Source organism: Manis pentadactyla, chromosome 8, assembly GCF_030020395.1.
Source record: "Manis pentadactyla isolate mManPen7 chromosome 8, mManPen7.hap1, whole genome shotgun sequence".
Taxonomy (NCBI): domain Eukaryota; kingdom Metazoa; phylum Chordata; class Mammalia; order Pholidota; family Manidae; genus Manis; species Manis pentadactyla.
The window spans coordinates 95080301-95097462 of record NC_080026.1 but is presented as its reverse complement, the minus strand read 5'-3'; the positions used below and the strand labels follow the sequence as shown (position 1 = coordinate 95097462).

General features: G+C 37.9%; 1 protein-coding gene across 3 annotated transcripts in view; it reads right to left on the bottom strand.

Moving 5' to 3' along the window:
• Window positions 1-16793, bottom strand: part of MCU (mitochondrial calcium uniporter) — a 234836-nt gene extending 218043 nt beyond the window's left edge. The window contains exons 1-3 of one of the 3 annotated variants that reach the window (XM_036928763.2): window positions 16198-16335; window positions 1722-1838; window positions 1028-1076 (exon numbers count right to left, since the gene is read on the bottom strand). In XM_036928763.2, the coding sequence (XP_036784658.2) occupies window positions 1028-1054 (27 nt within the window). In that variant the 5' untranslated portion in view covers window positions 1055-1076; window positions 1722-1838; window positions 16198-16335. Of the gene's footprint in view, window positions 1-1027; window positions 1077-1721; window positions 1839-16197 lie in introns of all 3 variants that reach the window. The other 2 variants (XM_057505965.1, XM_036928762.2) reach the window with 2 other exon arrangements.
• Between the last annotated feature and the right edge of the window lie 369 nt (window positions 16794-17162).

The following is a 17162-nucleotide window of genomic DNA, read 5'->3' as shown; positions in this document are numbered from 1 at the left end:
AAAACACAATCTCCCAGTTATCTTCAAACAATAAAATAAAAGCATCCAAACTCCAAGTAAGGCCAATTCTCCAATAAACCATATTTTTGTGGTTTAAATTTTTTGAGTCTTTGCTGTACTTCAGGGGGAATAAAGGAAAAAAACTGTGCTTTACAGCTACCTGGTAGGGAAAACAAGTAGCTCTAACATGATATGAGACGTAGTGGAAGGAATCCTGGGCAAGAAGGCAAGAGACCTAACTTCTAGTTTCAGTTCTACCACTAATCTGTTCCATGATCCTTGAACAATTCCCCGAACATCTCAAGTCCATTTTAACTCTAATATTCATTCTATAAGTCGAGTTCCTTCAGTTATCACTTCTTGGCTATGCCAGATATCCTAGTTAAATCTTTTACCCTTATCTAATCTATAAAACCTTTAGAATGTCTAGAAAGAAAAATAATTATCCTGCCACTGAATGTTTATACCTATTGGGGTCACGATGGGGAGGGATATAATGAGTGAGGATAAGAAGCTGAATAGTCATCATAGCTTTCCATTTCATTAACTTTGCATTAGTAATCCCAACACTATATGCATTGCAAATATTTACTTGCTGGTCAGCATTATGACACAATCTTGGCTTTCTTTTCAGGAGCTTATTTGAATCCAACAGTGGTTCTAGCAAGTTTATATCTAAATACAGCTTGAAGTTTGGTTCCTCTAGACTAGGAATTGGCAAACCTATTCTTAAAGAGCCAGATATTTTAGGCTTTCTGGGTCATTTGGTCTCTGTCACAGCTCTGTTGTTATAGTGCAAAAGCAGCCATAGACGATATGTATATGAATGGGTCTGTGTTCCAATAAAACTTTATTTACAAAACAAGCAGCAGTCTCAGCTGTAGTTTGCCAATCCCTGTTCTATAGTATCAGGGGCAAGAAAATCAACTGGCAAGACTGATTTTGTGAAACCCATCATGGGTTCACACTGAAATAAACTATTTTGTTTGCAGGGAGAAAATGCTTACGAATCATGATCTTCACATACCTGAGAATGTTCAAGATTCCCCTGCATAAACAGGTCACATCACCAATACCTAAGACAGAGCAGGAAAACACTCTCCCTTACATGGTTGTTATGACATAACAGGGAATGTGTTAATTTATATAGGCAAAATTTACAAGGTTACCTGCAAAAGTAAAATACCAGGTTTTAGCAACTTTAGTTGATAAATACAGAAAACCCAAACCTCATCAACACCAACCATCACTTCTTCCAAATATTAAGCTAAATTAATACAGATAAATGTCAAGGTCATTGGCTTTCCTGGGAGAGCTCTTCTGTTTCCATGAAACCCTGTTGGTTTAAACCAGCAGACCCTTGGTCATCCATAACCTGGTAAATTTTCAGGAGGCCAGGATAACTATTTGAGCTAACACAGAAGTTTTAATTCATTCTGGGATGGGACAGGGGCTGCTCATCAATATAAAAGGTCTAATCAGGCCAAGATCAGATCTAAATCCCTTAGGTTCTATCCTAGTAAAAACATCCATTCTGTGACAGTAAGTTACCTCACTAAATTCAGCCCCATGTTAGCTACCAGGTGTTCAATAGTAGGCTGGAGCCAAGAGCCAGCCCACAAGGATCAAGCAAGTGCCTTTTTAAAAACTAATCTTAAGAATTCCTCTACATGGCTTTGCAGTCAGCAAAAGCCATGCCAAATAGTAAAAAAGGCACTTACTTGACTCCCAAAGGCCAGCTCCACACTCTAGCAGCTAAGATGTCACTGACAATGGTACATGGATGGAGAGTGAGGTGGAAACGATATCTTGCCAACCACTGTAGGATAGTGAAAGACCTAAAAGAATAGAAAAAAGTGAAGTCAGTGTCAAAGGTAAAGGCCCTGCTGAGCCTGCTGACATGGGTACCTCAGCATATGATGCCAAAAAAATAGAAGAAAGTCTGAAAAGATCTTGTTACGGTCATTCTCAGCTGCTAGTTATTATAAATGACCCTTGGGAAAAGTGGGCATTTTTAAAGGAATATGAGTTATAAACTAAAATAAATCCAGGTTGGTTATAAGAAACTCAAAAATACACATTTTTTAGAAAGAAAATGTTGAATCTTTGAAAACCACAAGGTAAGCTCAGACAGATAAAAAACAGAGCATCTGAAGCAACTCATAAACCAATACTTTTAGAAATAGTTTTAAAGAAGGGTAAATTTTTTCATCCCATCTCTATGCTTCCAGCATTTAAAAAACAGATAGAACCTTAGTAACAATGAAGAAAAAAGAAGCATTTTTAAAAACTTAAGGGGACCCTGGCAATAGAAGTTTCAGGCTATCCAGGTTCACTCAGGAACTTACACTATTTCAGAAACAAATTTACAAAACTTAGGTATTTTTGGTACACTAAAAAAAAATTCCAATTCATTTGCCTAGCCATACAACTCTCTGGTTTAAGGGTTCTGATTCAAAAAGATATATGTACCCCTATGTTTATCATGGCACTGTTTACAATAGCCACAATATGGAAGCAACCTAAGTGTCCATCAATAGATGAATGGATAAAGATGTGGTACATATACACAATGCAATATTATTCAACTGTAAAAAAGAAAGAAATCCTACTATTTTCAACAACATGGACGGACCTGAAGGGTATTATGCTAAGTGAAATAAGCCAGGTGGAGAAAGAGAAATACCGTATGACTTCACTTCTTGTGGAATCTAAAACAAAACGAAACAAATGAACAAAATAGCAGAAGACGCAAAGACACTGAGAAGTACTGGTAGTTAAAATAGTGGAGGGGAAAAGTTCTCAATCATAATATAAGTTGGTCACAGGGATGGTGGTACAGCATGGAGAATATAGCCAATGATTCTGTAACATCTTTCTATGTTGACAGATAGTACTGCACTAGTGGGGGTGAGGATTTAATAAAATGAGTAACTGTTGAACCACTGTCTTACATACTTAAAACCAATATAAGATTGTATATCAATGATACTTCCATTAAAAAAAAGGAAAAGAAAGAGTTCTGTTTCAAAATGCTTGACTCTTGGTAAATTTAATCAGAGATCATTCCAAAACAACAACAACAAAAATTTAAAGCCTGTTTACATACCACTACGCATACCTACTCTTGTCATGGGTAAAATAATTTGTGAAAAAAAAATCTGTGTGACATCTAAGAAAAACTAATAGTGAGAAAACAAGTCATTCTGAATTAGCAATACCTTCTCTCCTTCTTCTATTTAATCATGCCTGCCAAAACAAAAAACCAAAAACTCTTTCTTTAGTTGCAGATTCATTTAGCACCCTTTCCTTCAGAACCACATTGGAAAAACAAACAAGCAGTGGAGTTTAATCATACTTGAGGCACTGGAATCTATCCAATAAGAAAAAGCAAAGATAATGTAAAGTTTTCATTTTAAATAAGTTTAACCTGAAGACTATTTTTATGCTTATCCCTAAATTCTAATATGCTTAAAGTTGGGTCACCTTTTTAACAGAAAGTCTGGTGATTCAAATTGCCAGGCCTCAATTAATTTAATTAGAAATATTCACTGTTAATAGCATATCTGGCCAGACTACATCTTGGGTGCCTAACTAACATTTTCTTCTTAAATTTTGGCTTGTGTTTGCCTTGCCTTAGCTACAATCTCTGGAAAGCATCCCAATTATTAGTGTTTCCCTTGCTACATCAGCATTTCTGGTTAATGCACTACAGCAAATCAGTTGGAGGGACAACCTGAATGAAGCTCTGCATTGTGTATTCTGCAAAACTGTTCAAACCATTGTGAAAGATGTTGCAAATAAAAGACAACTACATGAAATTAGGAAGAAGAAAATATTTATCAGATTGCCATTTAAAAACAATAATTACAAAGTAAGAATGAATGAACATTGACAAAAGGTTTATTATTAAAACAAATATTTATTTTGCACCAACTGCCTCAAAAATAAGTACCTCCCCTCATTCCTACATGTTTTTCCTTTGCTCCATAAAACCATGACACAATTCAAGAACAGTCTTTTTACCATGTAAGACACATATCCCTTTACAAAAACAAAGCAGACAAGAGAAGTGACTAGTGGTTACCAAGGGGGAAGGGTTGGGGTGGGTGGCGGGAGAGAGTGAGGGGAATAAAGGGGCACAATAATTTGCAATCACAATATGAGCTGATCACAGGGACAGCATGGAGAATATAGTCAATGATTCTGTAATGTCTTTCTATGTTGATAGATAGTAACCACACTAGAGGGGGTGAGGATTTAGTATGGTTAACTGGTACATATACACAAAGGAATATTATTTAGCCCTAAGAAGAAAACAAATCCTACCACTTGCAACAACATGGATGGAGCTAGAGGGTATTATGTTCAGTGAACTAAGCCAGGCAGAGAAAGACATGTACCAAATGATTTCACTCATCTGTGGAGTATAACAACAAAGCTGAAACAAAACAGCAGCAGACTCACAGAACCCAAGAATGGATTAGCGATTACCAAAGGGAAAGGGGTTGGGAAGTCTGGGTGGGAAGGGAGGGAGAAGGGGATTAAGGGGCATTACGATTAGCATACATAATATAGGGGGTGCATGGGGAAAGTTAGTATAGCGCAGAGAAAACAAGTAGTGACTCTATGGCATCTTACTATGCTGATGGACAGTGACTGTATGGGGTATGAGGTGGGGACTTGATAATGGGGGCAATGTAGTAACCACATGTGGCTAATGTGCAACCTACGTAAGATTGTATATCAATGATACCTTAATAAAAAACAAAAACAAAAAAATAATAATATGGCTAACTGTTGAGCCACTGCCTTGTATATTTGAAACCAATGTAAGATTGTGTATCAACGATACTTCAATTAAAAAATAAAAAGCAGACAATCCCAAAATGCAATTTATTCCAAACACACGGAAAAGAAATGAAATGCCAACGAGTGCACTCTGCACAGGAAAAATCTGAGGATTTTAACACAGTAAACCTAGTTTTCACAGCAGCAGCTCAATCCTTCCTGAGCTCACTGTATTAATGCATATGCTGTTCTGCATTTTGCACAAGACATGCTCATCTGTGTAATGAAACTTTACTCTTCACCCCCCTTCTCTAGGGAAGTACAAAGGTTTTCCCAGGAATATGACAAATGAGGACACCCACACCAAAAAAGGAAAATGGCTTTTTTTAAAGTCAAAACAACATTCCTAGTCTAACTTTAAAAATGACATAATTATATTATTTTCTGTTCCCCCAAAATATTCAGCTAAAAAGCCTTTCATTTAACAAGAGAATGGTTAAATATGTATTCTAGAGAATGAAACACCACAAAGAGGCTAAACATAAATGAAGCACAACCACATGTATTAAGCAAAAAGAACAAATTACATAAGTACATACAGTGTAATATCTTCTCAATAAGGTTTAAAATATGCTTACAAGATTCACAAATATATAGATCAATCAATGGCTCTATTTAGCAAAAGGATAAAAACATGCATGGGAATGGCAAACACTCACTGGAGAGAATGTTACTTTTTGGAGAGAGGTTTGGAAATAGGACTGAAGAAGGATACTTAGGGCAGCAATTGTGTTTAATTTCTAAAGCTAAAGGAAATACATTATTCTACTTGTTTTTATAGACATGAATGATACACCTCATTATTTAAAAAGAAGAGACTTTTTCCTTGGCATGTTTGACTGAATGTAATTTCCTTATGGAGCACTCCGCTCTTCCCCTGGGCAAAAAAAAAAATCCTCTGGTGATAGAATGGCATTTCCTAGTGAGCTCTTTGAGAGTCTGCTCATCAGTAGTTATCTTCTCTCTTTTATTCCAGTAGCGCTGCAACTTTCTATGCTAGCTGTGATGTGACCCTCGGATCCGAACTCAAGGCCTCAGATTGCCTCTACTTTTAATCTCACCAAGAATACTCATTTTAGGCAAGAAATCTATCATAGATCTCTTTCATTTTCCCTCTTGAACTGATAAAAGCTCTAGCAATCACTAAAAAGAAATCCACTGTACATTTAAAGCTCACCCAACTTCGTGACAGCTGACCAAGCTAGGAATTTTATTTCATTCTGAATCAAACGCCAGTGCAGAGTAAGATATAAAGATTAAAGAAAGTACTGATTGGAGTTCAATTCTCCATTTAATAAATGAATATTACAAAATTCTATAATATACTAAAATTCTTACTGTCTCAACTGTGCTTAGAAAACATTTTGTTTTGAAGGCTGAGCTAGAAATGAAAAAAAAATCATTTTCTTTGGGGTTAAAACAAGAACAAAGTGAAGAAACAAATGCCAATTACTAACATGCATACATGCATTCACACAGAATATACCCTTGGGATACCTCAAAAATAAAAACAAAAAAATTACTACTACCTCTTTATGATCAAAAAACTCATTTTCCCAGTCTAGTCAGCAGTTTCTGGCAACAGCACACAAAGATCAGGGAGAGGGGCAAGAGAGAAACTGACAAGAGACTGACATAAACTGGTATTTATTTACAAAAGAAATGTAATTCCATCTAAAGCAAATCAAAAATTTTCAATCTTCTCATCAGGTTTTTACTACTACTACTACTACTCCATTCAATCTATCTTTAAATACTTCCTTAAAGTATTCTGACATCTATACTCTGTTTTAAAATGAAAAATAGGTTTTTATCACACTTGCCAGAGACCTGCTTCATGGCTGCTAGCAGAATTATGGCAGTCCAGTGGGGGCAGAATGGAAATACAGAAGATTAGTGCCCCCAAAAAACACCTCCAAAAATCTGTCATCTCTGGAAATATATATATATATTCAGGGAAGCTAGAGTTGGCAGCACCACTTTCAAATAGTTTTTTTCTCTCTTTGGCAGTGACAAGCCCTTCACCCTTTCCTCTTCTCCCCTACTCACTCCAAATACTTGCCAGGTAGATGCACTGTGTCAATTTCTTAAATTACTTGTAACATATAAGCACTACAATCTTTTTCCAGAGCTATTTTACTTAGCATTCTACATAGTCCTGCTTGTTTCAGTACAATCTGTGAACTCTTTTAAAATTATTAACTGCTGTCTGAATCAAAGAAAAGTAATTCCCCCTTATATTTATTTCTATGATTCTCATCACTGTAGTATCTAGGCCAGGAGAACAAAATGACCTACAGCTGTATTACCCACAAGACTGAAGGATTTAGAAATGGTCTCTAGTACATTTTAACTCACTGACTCTCATTTATCCAACACTGAATGTTCACGTTCCTGACACTGTATTAGGCTCATCTCACACAGTTTGGGAGAACAGACTACTACGAGCAACTAATTACTTTTTAAGTTTTTCACACTCAGGATTCCTGTAGTGTAATTCCAAAGGAGAACAGAAACATTTTCTGTTTCAGGTAGCCAAGCTATAACTCAGAATTAACAACTTTTAGTACAGTCCCATATTACCTCAATGCTTCAACATTAACTGCTTTTTCCCTTCCCCCATCTCTCCAATTCTCTGGATTCCCCACCACATCTTCACCACTTCCTTCACTCCCTCAGCAGTATGGATTGGAAAAGAAGACAGAAGAGAAAGATGGGACCAAAGGCATAATGAACTGTTTAAGAGGAATGCAGGGTAAATTGTTCACCAAATTGTCAGAAGTAATTATGCAAACTGTCCTATAAAGGAACTGGAAAGCTAGTTTACTTCACTTCAAGTCTTTGACCTTTGTGAGAATAAGCAATATACTTGGGTTTATGATTTTACATAAGCCGCCCAATGAAATAATATAAATATTACTTATGAAGTGTTATATAAAAATGATATATATCTTAGAATTAAAGAAGCCCTTTAGGCTCACCTAATCAAGCATCCTTATTTAATTGACAAAAATATTAAGACCAAAGAGGTTAAGTCACTTGCCCAAGGTAAATAGCAAATTAATGGAAGAGAAAGGAACAGAACCCAGGCTCCTAACGCTATTATATACCACATGGCACCTAATCCTCTTCAGTTACTTTTATTTTGGTGACTGGGAAACACAGACACACGCTCACACACACACAATCTTACTACTCCCATCTCTTCATTTATTTAACTCTCTCAGAAAACTAATAAAAATATTCTGGGATGGCATAGCAATTCCTTGCTCCCACAGGATGTCAAAAGGCTCACCAATTAAACTGCAAATACAATCTCTTCTGGTAAATAAGATATCATAAGGTCTCTAAAAAATTGTCATAGTTATCAAATACATAAGATACTTACCTATGTATTATAATATCTAGAAGACCACAGAACATGTGCTTTCTAAATAAAGCAATCCAGTAAGGTACATAATAAATTAAAATGCTAGAGAATCACACCAAACAATTTTTGTTCTCAATTATGTATTTTTATTTTTATAATTCTCTTGAGAAACTAGGATGGGAGAAGCAGTAGGAATCTCACAAATCTACACATCTAATGTGGAAAGGAAAGTTGCTAAAATGTTACCAAGAAAATATCTCATACTTAGGAATGGCTAGTTTTTGTTTTTTTAAAGATAAGACCATCATATATGCAATGGTCAATATTCCTTAAAGGGAGTCAAATATTACAAAAATGGAAAGTTAAAGAAAACAATTCAAAAAAAAGTACTCAAAAGTATTCCTCTAATTAATGAACATAATATTAAGAGTTTCTGCTTTAGAAAAGTATAATACACAGAACACTCTTTCAACAAAGATTTGCTAAGTGCTCATCATGCTATGTAATCTTTTTCACACTGTTGCACAAATTTTCTGGATTCTGATAGTATGGGATAAGGTATGGGATGCAGGAATATTAGGATATTCTTGATATTCCAGCAAACATCTGATTTGATACATAAATTTTTAAGTCATTTTAAAATAATTAAACCAGGTCGGAATATTTTTGTATAGAAAAGGAGAGACACAAAAAAGACAACAAAGCAGCATATTCAACATGACTGTAAAAAGAAACAAAGAGTCAAGAAATAAAATTTCAGTAGCTGAGTAATAGACAGACCTTGAAATGAATTGCCTTTCTACCTAATACTAACTGAATGATAGTCCACATCCAATCACCAAGTTCTATCAGTTCTATTTCCTAAACCCCCCTTCTCTCTACTCCAATGCTACTGACCTAGTTCAGGCATCCTTTTGCCTGGTCTGTAAGATGCCACTTGCTGGGCTCTGCCTTTCTGGTCCCTGCCTTTCTGGTCCCATTCTCTCCGATCTGGATGTCACACGGCTGCCAGTGTGACCCACCTGAAAGCACAAACCTGATCATGTGATTCCTCTACTTGAAACTCTTCAGATGTTCATGTATTGACTAGTAGTTTTCCAAACTGCTACTTAAATTATAGAATTAATTTAAGTGGGTCCCAACCAGTGTTTTTTTTTTAACAGAATAGAAGCCATGTATGCCTCATATATAATAAGAAAATATTGATTCACGAAATGTCTTAGTTTTATACACATATGCACATGCTTGGTCATGATATAAAATGTATTTCACTGTCAGCTGGGTTTAAAAAAAAACACTGACCTATATAATAAAATTTCAACTCCTTCACAATTTGATTCCCTCACCATACCAGAGTGGTTAAGAGACAAGCATTTTAGTACCTTTAAAATAGGAATAGTAACAGTATGTATTAATATACAGTCACAAGAATTAAGTGAGATTATCTATGTAAAGTGCTTGGCACATGGTGCACTTGATAAATATTAATTATTATTGGTATCACTACTACTATTGGACGTAATCCCTAGCTATTTTTGCCCATACTCCAGTTGTAACAAAATACTGGCTGTTTCTCAAAAACATCTTATCCCTCATACTGTCATATCAGCTCCTGCTGCTGCCTGGAATGTGGACTGTACACCTTTCTTCTTTCCCACACATTATATTTCCTCATATTCAGCCTAAGAGAGGCCTCCCTTGTGAAGCCTTCCCCCACTCTCTCCGGTAGATCTAAATGCTCTCTGAACCTGAAAAGAAAAGCCAGTTATAGTCCTTTTTCTTGCTATCTCCTGGCCAGATTATGAACTCTTAGGACCTCCTCAGAGGCATCTCTCTTTCACAGCACAGCATCTCAGTTGGATGTTTCTGAATGACTCCAGGTTGCTAACCTTTCTAGGTTTTTGTTTTCTCATCTGTGAAAGGGGGTAGAGCTGTTGTAGCATACCTAGACAATGTTATACAAGTGTCTGATATAGAAGCAATGATCAATAATTACCAGGTCTACTGAGGGAGACTTACAGAATCCTAAATTAAATTACAAAGATCCCTAAGAAGCACTACCTGAGACCCTTATCAGCTAATACCTGGAGGGGAGAGTGGAGAATGAGATTTAAGAAACGGTAGTCTGTGTGACGGATGGTAAGATCTTGTGGAAGAAAACTTCAGTAGATGCTTGAGAAAGAAACATGGCTAAAGGAGCACAAGATGAAAGGGAAGAAGGACCCATAACGACACTCAACATGGTATAGCTTTAATTCTAGCCAGACCTAGACTTAAATCTCAGCTCCAAAACATCTCTCTAGTCTATCTTTGCATCCCTAGCATTAAGACAGTTTATGACACTTAAGAAAAAGTGAGCCTGCCTCATCCTTAATTTCCTCAACTATCAATTCAGGTAATAATACCTCTCATAGGGTTATAGTGAGAATTAAATGAGGTAACAATGCCCTCAGATCTTAGATGCTTTCTTCTGTATTTACTCCTCTATTTATACAGGTCAGGTAGTTCAAGGTTCAGGTTGCTCTCCTGTTATTAGACAAATTATCAGTTGGATTTCCTTTCTCTTCAGTTTAAAGCAGACATTAATACTCTTAACATCTTACAACAACACCTACTACAGATAAGAAGTACAAAGTAGGCCTGTCTTAGAAGGCAAAAAAGAAGTTAAAGGATATTATAATCCATGAAGCAGTACAGTTTAAGACAGCCTCATACACCTAACAGGCTCCACAGCAATTTCCTGGTAATTATTACAAGTGTTCCTCCAAACAATAAAGTGGACAATAAACAGTAAGAAAAAAAATAGGTAAAAACTGAAAACTTCAGTTAACAAAGCACAAAAAGTAAATGCCCCATTCTCCTGGAATAAATACTATTAATATCCTAAAGAACCTTTAGAAAAGGTTCTTATTTTTAAGAGAGATGTCAAAATGCAATGTCATATTATCCAATTATTCAAGGACTGCATTAGAAAAAGTTGTTTTAGTATGCTACTGGACTCAGTTGGTTATTAACCAAGTAATATTTTTATCAATATGAAAGATTCAAGCCTGTACACACACACGGTTTATGGTTCAATAATTCACTAAACTTGTTAAAATGACAGCTTGAACACAACTTTCATTTCTACACAGGCTGTCTCACTGCACGCATTTAACAAAGTACAGTGAAATAAGTAAATTAATTGTTTCTGTGTTCAACCCCAAAGGACAGTTTTTTTAACAAGTGTCACCAAGCTTGATCTAAATCAGGGAGTAATTATTCAAAAATGAGATTGAATTTTGGTACTTACTAGAAGAATTTAACCCCAATTCACTTTTAAAAACTGGTTTCAGCCTAATTTCTTTTAAAAATCAAAAATAGAATTGTGTAATTTCATAGGAAAAGAACTGAATGGGAGAACCAACAGATGCAGTTACTTGCTGGGAAACTAAGGAAAAAGCCATTCCACCCTTCTACACTCTTATTTCCTTAACCTAATGTCTTTCCAAGCTCTGAATTCTAGGATTCTTTTAAGTACATGTCTTCCATGATAACATCTTAGTTTTCCAAGTAACATGTTACTCCATTAATTCTAATATATCCATGAGCCATGGTATATGGTAATATATCCATGAGTAAGTTAAATGAAGTATAGAGGATTCCCCTATTGAGCAGTTATATTGAGATCTTAAAAGGTAATCTTGTCCTTAACCACAGGGACACAAGTGTAAATTTTAAGAAAAGCCACTGGGGTAGAAAGCTAGAATATAAAAAGAAATAAAAGCAACATCTCAGCAGTTATTCAGATAATGTTATAAAGAAGTACTATTGCAGAATATAGAATATCGTGACCATTGATTTCAACTTCAAACATGAAGCAGCCCCCAAACCAAAACTAATTCACATTCAATTTGTTGTCTTGGATATATACCATTTTTGATGCTGCATTTTCTACTTAGATTTCCTCTTGGATTAGAATTCCATAAAGAATAGTCGAGGCCCCTGGGATTTAGAAAAGTTCAAATAATCAGAATTTTTAAAATAAATCCAACATACTCATTCAAATATTTTATAGGGTTCAAAATAAGCAAAATTTTAAGATAAATAAAAGGATAATTGCTCCCTTAAAACAAGTCTAACATATTTATCCAGAATCCTCAAAATCTTAATACTATAGTAGACTAAAACAACAAATCTAGAATCTGATTCTAACATATATTTTTAATAATCTAGGTATTTATCATGCTTTTGCTGGCTTTGGACAGAAAGCAAGTACCTCTGTAGAGCTAATCCAGTGGTACCAACTTTCTCTGTCAGTTCACTATAAGGAAATAAAATATACAATCAAAGAACAGCAGCAATACCAAACTTAAAGCAATTACCCCAGTGTGGCTACCTAAGCAACAGACCATTAAACAAGTCAAACCAGGCGGGAGAAGAGAGCATATCTTTTCACTGGCAAGCAGACAAAAGGATGCATATTTGATTAATGCTTGTCTGAGTCACCTATGTACCTAGCACTGTGCTGGATCCATGAGACAAAACTGTAATAAGATATACAATCTTTGCCTTATCTCCCCAGTAAGACAGGCACCCACAAGTGAAACATTTAGAGAACAAGATAAGTCCATGTCAAAATTCTGTCCTGAAAATAATAAATCCCACCAGAATGCAGAAAAGACAGAATAATGGAAAAGTATTAAAAGCTAGGAATCACAGAAATTAAGATTTAGACCAGGACTTCTCTTGAATCTATCTCCATTTAAAAGAATTTTAATCCCAGATGTTATTAACCACAAACATAACCTAACAAGACACTTCCCTCAGTCCCCATTAGGTCTGTCCTCTTCAGTAAAGTAAGGGTGTTAGACTCAAAGAGGAGTCACAGGTCACAGCTTCTACTCTGAAACAGACTAAAAGACTGCATTCAGATACAAGAACTGCATACACATTTAGTATGGATATATGGGACACTGGCTTCAGAACAGTGGAGTATTTGTGCTGGTGTGGATCTGGCAAGTAAAACTGGGCCAGACCACAAGGAACCAACCCAATTAAAGTATTGGGACTTGCAACTGTGTCAAATAATATAACCTCTGTTAAAACTGTCAGTTTAAACTGAAATAATATCACTGCCAAAGAACTACAATGTGTAGAGAGAGACAGCCACAATCTTTAACAGTACACTGACAGACTTAAGTAAGAGATTTAGTAATTCAATATAGCCGTTGACCCCCAGGAAATGCCAACAGTCAGGCTGTCATAATTACAAATGAGACAGTTGATTTAGCAAAGAAATTACACAGCTCACAATGAAAGGCAGTTCCCACTCAAAGAAATCATGCTTGAAAATAACAGCCATCTTCACTAATCACACAGAAAGTCATGCAACAAACATTTTCTATTAGTCTTGGTTATGGTCAAAAGCTGGAGAGCAGTAACAGGCTCTTCACACAGGAAAAATTACACTAGATTGTGTTAAAATACTGAATAAGCCCCTACACCTTTACTCCTTTTTACTCAATTAAATGATGTTTTAGTGGGGTTAGGGGGTTGAGGGTTATGTTTTATAACTTTGCAACCACATTTACCAACTAGCTGAACTATACTGCTTTGGATTCATTCACCAAACTTGGAAAAGATGGATTTCAAAAAACATATCTCTCAATCAAAAAATTAACCAGCACTATAACTAGTTATGCCCCTCTGGATCTCAAGGACCTTTATATGAACAAGTTGCTCCTGAATATGATTAATATATGTGCCTCAAAAAAAAAAATCTGCTTATAGGACAATTCCCATTTATGGGGTTTTGATAAGTAGCAGTTAATTTTATAAGGAAAGAGAAAGATATGAAGAAGCAATAGTACTTTATAATTAAAAGAACACAAATAAAGGGGTCAGACTACCTGGGGTGGGTGGGAGACCTTAAATTGTTGCACAGTAGCTGTGTAATCCTGGCCAAGTCTGCCCCCTTTCTGGGACTCAATTTCAGGCATAAAGTGTTAAACAAATCCCTAAGAGGTACTTTTCAAATGGAGTCTTGTGAGGAATCATAGAATAACAGATGGAGACAGCCATATATATGATGGCTTCAGAACAGTCGTAAAGAAAAAACTTGTTTACGTGTTTTAAATAACCAGGTACAATTTTTTCAAAATCTTACAATTCTAAATTCATTTAAAAGTCACCATCCCATGATAACACTCCTGCCCTTCAGAAATAACACTTCATTTTAATTGTGCTTTCAGTTACAAATTCAGCATATCACTATTACCCAGCCCAGAATAGCACAGAAGAACACTTTCATGAAGTACCCACACAAGGAAGACACTCACAGCCTGACAGATTCACATGGTAGAAAATATACAAGGCACAAATTTAAAAATGCTAAATGCATACCACACCCAAACAGTCCAAACAAACTGTGCAAAGTCAAAAGATGTATTATCAAGATACAGAGAATCAGACAACTTAGGAAGTCTTTAAATAGTTTGAGGGAGAAAGGAATGTGATCAGATTTTGGGGTCACCTTATGTTTTCAGGTGAACAAAAAACGTAACTGGAGGGCATGAAACATGCAAATCTAAACTGAACTGTGGAAGAGCTCGGCTCTCACCCAAAAGCTTCAGCAAAGCAGTATGTCAGTATGCCAAATATGAAGAAGTACTCACAATTTTCTTACAAGAATGAGGATAGGGACCATACCTGTGACTGATAATAACACCACCATGCATTTACGGAGACTTAGTTCTTTTCATAGATAATAATTTTATTCTGTCTTCCGTACTTGGGTATCCTCTCTGAAAACCTGCAGCTCAGTTTCCTCTCAATAGCTATGTGATCAGAACACGACCGGTGCAGGTATTTGTTAAGACTGGTGGATGTATTTATTGAGGGTTGAAAGTACTAGTTTCTTCTATCAGGCTGTCTGCAGTGATTCTCTCCTTATCACATTCCACAACTTAGCCCTAGGAAATAAAACCTGCACTCACTCTCAGAGTTGGCCAGAGACCAACACATATGAGTCTAGAAAGTCCAAAGGAAGAGAACCTGCTGACTTGTTAGGTCAAGAACTCCATGCCAAGTTGATCTGTTGAAACTGAAAAAAAGAAATCACAATCACAAACACGCACACTCCAAGGATGTTCAAATAGAACCTCTCAGTCCTTGCCAGCCAATGAAATCCAGCAATACCTGGTTAATACAACCACCAAATCCCTGCCCCTAGGAAAAACTTGTATTTGCTTCCCCTCTGCTTGCTGCCCACCCTTCCTTCTTCAGACACGCGTGAACAAGCTTATAAACCAGCCCTCCAAATGGACCGCCAAAGACCTTAGGGACCTGAGGCGATGGAGCTGCCTCCTGAAGCAATGCAGCATCCCTCCAAGGGAGCTGGTGGTGCCCCTGCCACACGCACAAGTCACAGAGAGGGATAAAGTTTGATTCTCCTTCTTGCCCGTTCCCAAAGGGCGGAGAGAGGGCGTGGGGGCGGCCCCGCTGGCGTCCTGGGTTGCTTTCTGGGGGCAGCTCCCAAAAGCATGGCACGGCCACTCTCCTGACACACACACAGGGCAGCCGCGGCAACTCAGTACAGCCCAAGCCGCCCTAAGGAAGAGGGAAAGGCGACAACTTGCACGGGGCCCGGCTCGGGAGCAATGGGGCAGAGCAGTTCAAAAAGGAGGGAGGGACCAAGATTGGGGGCGCCTCGTGAAAGGTTCCAGTCCCGTCTCTTCCCGCCCGGGTGTCCCCGGTCCTGCGGGAACATCCCCGCCGTCGCCCCTCCTCCTCCCCTTCGCTTCCTCCGCCCTCCTTCTCTTCCTGGTCGTCGCCGCAGGCGCCTGAAGGGCACGGCGGCTCCTCGGTGCCCAGCAACCTCGGGAGCGGCCGCGAGTTGAGGGAACTCGCCCGCTGCCCCGGCGGCCTGCCGGCGGCGACTCCCACACGCCGGCGCCGCCCCGCCCTCCCCGGAGCCGCCGAGCGCGCTCGCTCACCGTCCGATGGTGCTGCTGTCGGTGGCGGCTGACGCCCAGTCCCGGGAAGCAGCCGGCAGTCAGCGCTCCGCAGCCGCCGGCGCCCCCGCCGCCGCCCCGGGAGGAAAGGAGCAGCAGGAGCGGTCTACCTGCGGCGGCCGCCATCTCTCAACTGGAAACAGCGCCGACCCAGGGAGGTGCAGCGGACGGCCGGGGCGGAGCTAAGACCTGCCACTCACCAGCGCCGGGCCAACTGCCGCCCTGGACTGAGTTGGCGAGGCGGAGCTTCCTGTAAGGCCCAATCGACAGGCGGGAGAACCACACTTCAGGCTGCCTGTCACTGCCAGAGTTACCTATTGTGGGACATATTCAATTACGGGCAAATTCTAGGGAACCGGTAATTTGCACCCAGCCCCTCACAATAGCAGCAATACAGATAGTATATTCGATTCGGCTAATGTTCACCAAGGATAGCTATTTGTGCTAAGCGTTGTACTTCGTGAGTTTTTCAAGTTGACAAAATAGACACCAAATTAATAATCATTAACTAGGTATGCTGTAACTCTCGACGACACGCCCAGAATTATCATTCATAACTGAAGGTATTTGGATAGCTGAAATTAACTCCACATCATGGGGTGATCTAATGACTGTGATATGTAGCATAGTATAGGAGGGGTAGAATGATATCAAAGTCCCAGAATGAGTACACGCCATCAGAGTGAATTAACAGACCTATGTACATTTCAAAATCTCAGTTCATTTTTACAGTATCCTTATACTAACAGTCATACTCTCTCCAGAAGCAACACTATTTTCTTCACATCTTTGACCTTGTGTGCATTTATTAAACTATAGAAACAGAATATATCTGTAATGTAATAAAAGTCATTTAAAGGTTATTTTAATGAATTTTCATAATTTAGCTAAACTAGCCATTATAATACACTGTAGAATAACTCTTGATCGCTTTCTCTTGAAAAAAT